This window comes from Ailuropoda melanoleuca, unplaced genomic scaffold (genome assembly GCF_002007445.2).
Source record: "Ailuropoda melanoleuca isolate Jingjing unplaced genomic scaffold, ASM200744v2 unplaced-scaffold8335, whole genome shotgun sequence".
NCBI lineage: Eukaryota > Metazoa > Chordata > Mammalia > Carnivora > Ursidae > Ailuropoda > Ailuropoda melanoleuca.
Window position 1 is genome coordinate 1 of NW_023253698.1, and position 3,641 is coordinate 3,641.

A 3,641-nucleotide genomic window follows, 5' to 3' on the forward strand; every position below is an offset into this window, starting at 1 on the left:
GGGATGTACTGTATGGTGATTAACATAATATAATAAAATAAAATTAATTATTAAAAAAAAAAAAATAAAATAAAATGTATGTAAATGCTTACAGTACTTTAAGTCCCATTAAGTTCAGAACAAAAGGACTTTTATACCTATGACTGATGCCAATAAAAGGTCCATTTTTTTCACTTTTCTTATTCTAAATATCAATGACATACTTTTTGTGATAATGTGGAACTGTATCGGTATGAGCTATGTCAATATAAATGGGCACGTTATTTATTTAAATAGTTACTGATAAAACCCCATCGCCATGTCTTATAACATGATAGATCCACTCCTTGCCAACTGTTTATTTTTTGAAGATTTCTTTTAAAACTTGCTAAACGCTTGGTCCTTACAGGAAACATGTGCTAACAGAGGATGGAACAGAAAAATGGCAGTTCTTTCACTGGGTTTATCCTGCTGGGTTTCTCGGACCGGCCTCAGCTGGAGCTCGTCCTCTTCGTGGTTCTTCTGATCTTCTATCTGTTCACGCTGCTGGGAAACACCACCATCATTGCCTTGTCCCACCTGGACCCCCATCTTCAGACTCCCATGTACTTTTTCCTCTCCAACCTGAGCTTTCTGGACCTGTGCTACACGACCAGCACTGTCCCGCAGCTCCTGGTTCATCTCAGGAGAGCAGACAAGTCTATCTCCTTTGGCGGCTGCATAGTTCAGCTATTTGTCGCTCTAGGATTGGGAGGCACAGAATGCATTCTCTTAGGGGTCATGGCATTTGACCGCTATGCAGCCATCTGCAGGCCCCTGCACTACACAGTGGTCATGCACCCCCGTCTCTGTGCCCTCATGGCTTCCGCATCGTGGGTCATTGGTTTTGCCAACTCCTCACTGGAGACAGTGCTCACCTTCCTTTTACCATTTTGTGGGAGAAATAAAATAGATCACTTCTTTTGTGAGGTCCCCCCACTGCTCAAGCTTGCCTGTGTTGACACCACTGCGAATGAGTCTATGCTCTTCTTTGTCGGTGTGATGATTCTCCTTGTCCCTGTGGCCTTAATCACAGTCTCCTATGGGTGGATTGTCAGGGCAGTCTTAAGACTAAAGTCATCTGCAGGGCAGAGGAAAGCGTTTGGGACATGCGGGTCCCATATCACGGTGGTCTCCCTGTTCTATGGCTCGGCCATCTACGCTTACCTCCAGCCCAGCAACAACTACTCCCAGGATCACGGCAAGTTCGTTTCTCTGTTCTACACCATCGTCACCCCCATGGTCAACCCCGTCATATATACACTGCGGAACAAGGATGTGACGGGAGCAATGAAGAAGGTGCTTTGCAGGGGCCATGACTCCAGCTGACTGGGTGGGAAGACCCTGTAATGGGAGACTTTCACTGCCAGAGCTTCTAAGATGATAGTGTCTTCCTCATGACACCCAGAATTTCCCCTGACATCTCTCAAGGGAATTCCCTCACCTGATGCTCTAATGCAAGTGAGTGCTCAAAATCTAAGTCCAGGGACTCCTGCAGCCTCCAGAGATGCTCACCTAGTGATCCGAGAGCATCTGCGTCATGTTGTTATTGTAAAAAACTCCACAGGTTTTTCTTAACCATCCCCCCCCAACCATCTGGGAACACTGTTCCATTTCTACTTGCAAGTAGACATTCACCCACATACTATATAGGCATAGGGAGAATAAGAATAGGAACCAATAAAACACTACAAGAAATATTAACATTTAACATTTTCTGGGAATTGTTGGAGACATATCACTTACTCTTATATTTTGTGATCGTGGCTCTATTAGGAGGTCCATTGCTGGACTGTACCACAGCGTTTTCATAGAAGTAGGTGGGCAACTGTGGGAAAAACAAACTTCTAGCTCGAAGAAAAACCTTCTAACATCAATCCTGACAAATCCATTCAAATATCAGGCCCCAGCGTGATGTCACCAGTGTGACAGTGGTTTTATGTGGCCTTCTGTCACAGAGGAGGGTGTGATGCTTACCTGCCTGTGACACTGGGAGCTTCAGCTGCGGCTACACTAGGTGGTGCTTATGTGTCATTTTGTGCGAGGTAGGAGAAACACCGATGTGAGGTCCACGAGTTGGTTATGCAGCTTGCAAACCATCCTGTTCATTAAAAATGACTTTTGAGGACATTATCATATCTGGACAGTATATGACCCAAATCCTATTTTATATTCTATCCATTTTCACTACAGTAATGCAGCAAAAGTTTCAAGGGTAAAATACATTTAGATACTGTCTTCATACCATTTTATAAATTCTTTGATTGAGGCATCAACTGATCAATGCTTTTTTTTTTTTAAGATTATATTTATTTAACAGAGAGAGGATGCAAGCACGGGGTGCAGGAGAGGGAGAAGCAGGCTCCTGGCCTAGCAGGCAGCCTGACGTGGGTCTCAATCTCAGGATGCCGGGATCATGACCTGAGCCGAAGGCAGACACTTAACGACTGAGCCACCCAAGCGCCCCGATCAATGCTTTTCTATCTCACATCTGCCAAAGGCCCCATACAACTTTGAATGCAGGGACATATTATAAAAATGTATTTTTTAAAACCCCACCAAAAAAGAATTACAGACCAATATCCTGATGAACATGGATGCAAAAATTCTCCCCAAAATACTGGCCAATAGGACCCAACAATACATTAAAAGGATTATTCACCACGGCCAAGTGCAATTTATTCCTAGGTTGCAAGGTGGTTCAATATCCAGAAATCAATCAATATGATCACTACATTAATAAAATAAAAGAAAAGAACTATATGATCTTCTCAACTGATGCAGAAAAAGCACTGGTCGAAGTATAGCATCCTTTCTTGATTACAACTCTTCACAGTGCAGGGATAGAGGGAACATACCTCAATATCATAAAAGCCATCTATTAAAAGCTCACAGAGAGTATCATTCTCAATGGGGAAAAACAGAGCTTTTCCCCTAAGGTCAGGAACATGGCAGGTATGCCCACTGTCATCACTGTTGCTCATCATAGTACTGGAAGTCCTAGCCTCAGCAATCAGACGACAAAAAGAAATAAAAGGCATCAGAATCATTAAAGAAATCAAACTCTCACTCTTCACAGATGACATGATATTCTATGTGGAAAACCCAAAAGACTTCACTTCAAAACTGTTAGAACTCATACAGGAATTCAGCAGTTGGCTATTGTGGCAGGATATAAAATCAATGCATGGAAATCAGTTGCATTTCTATACACTAACAATGAGACTGAAGAAAGAGAAATTAAGGAATCGATCCCATTTATAATTGCACCAAAAAAGCATAATATACCTAGGAATAAACCTAACCAAAGAGGCAAAGGATCTGTACTAAGAAAACCATAGAACACTAATGAAAGAAACTGAGGAAGACGCAAAGAAATGGAAAAACATTCCATGCTCAGGGATTGGAAGAACAAATATTATGAAAATGTCTATGCGGCCCAGCGCAATCTATACAGTCAATGCAATCCCGATCAAAATACCATCAGCTGTTTCCCAGAGCTGGAACAAATAATCCTAAAGTTTGTATGGAATCAGAAAAGACCCTAAATAGCCAAAGAAATGTTGAAACAGAAAAACAAAACTGGTGGCATCACAATGCCAGACTTCAAGCTCTATTACAAA

At 42.2% G+C, this 3,641-nt stretch overlaps 1 protein-coding gene across 1 annotated transcript; it reads left to right on the forward strand.

Annotated features, from left to right (window-relative positions):
• The first annotated feature begins 408 nt into the window (after positions 1–408).
• On the forward strand, positions 409–1,347 carry LOC117800837 (putative olfactory receptor 2B8). Its single transcript, XM_034653392.1, has one exon. It carries the CDS (start codon positions 409–411, stop codon positions 1,345–1,347), a length of 939 nt encoding a protein of 312 aa, XP_034509283.1.
• The last annotated feature ends 2,294 nt before the right edge of the window (positions 1,348–3,641 follow it).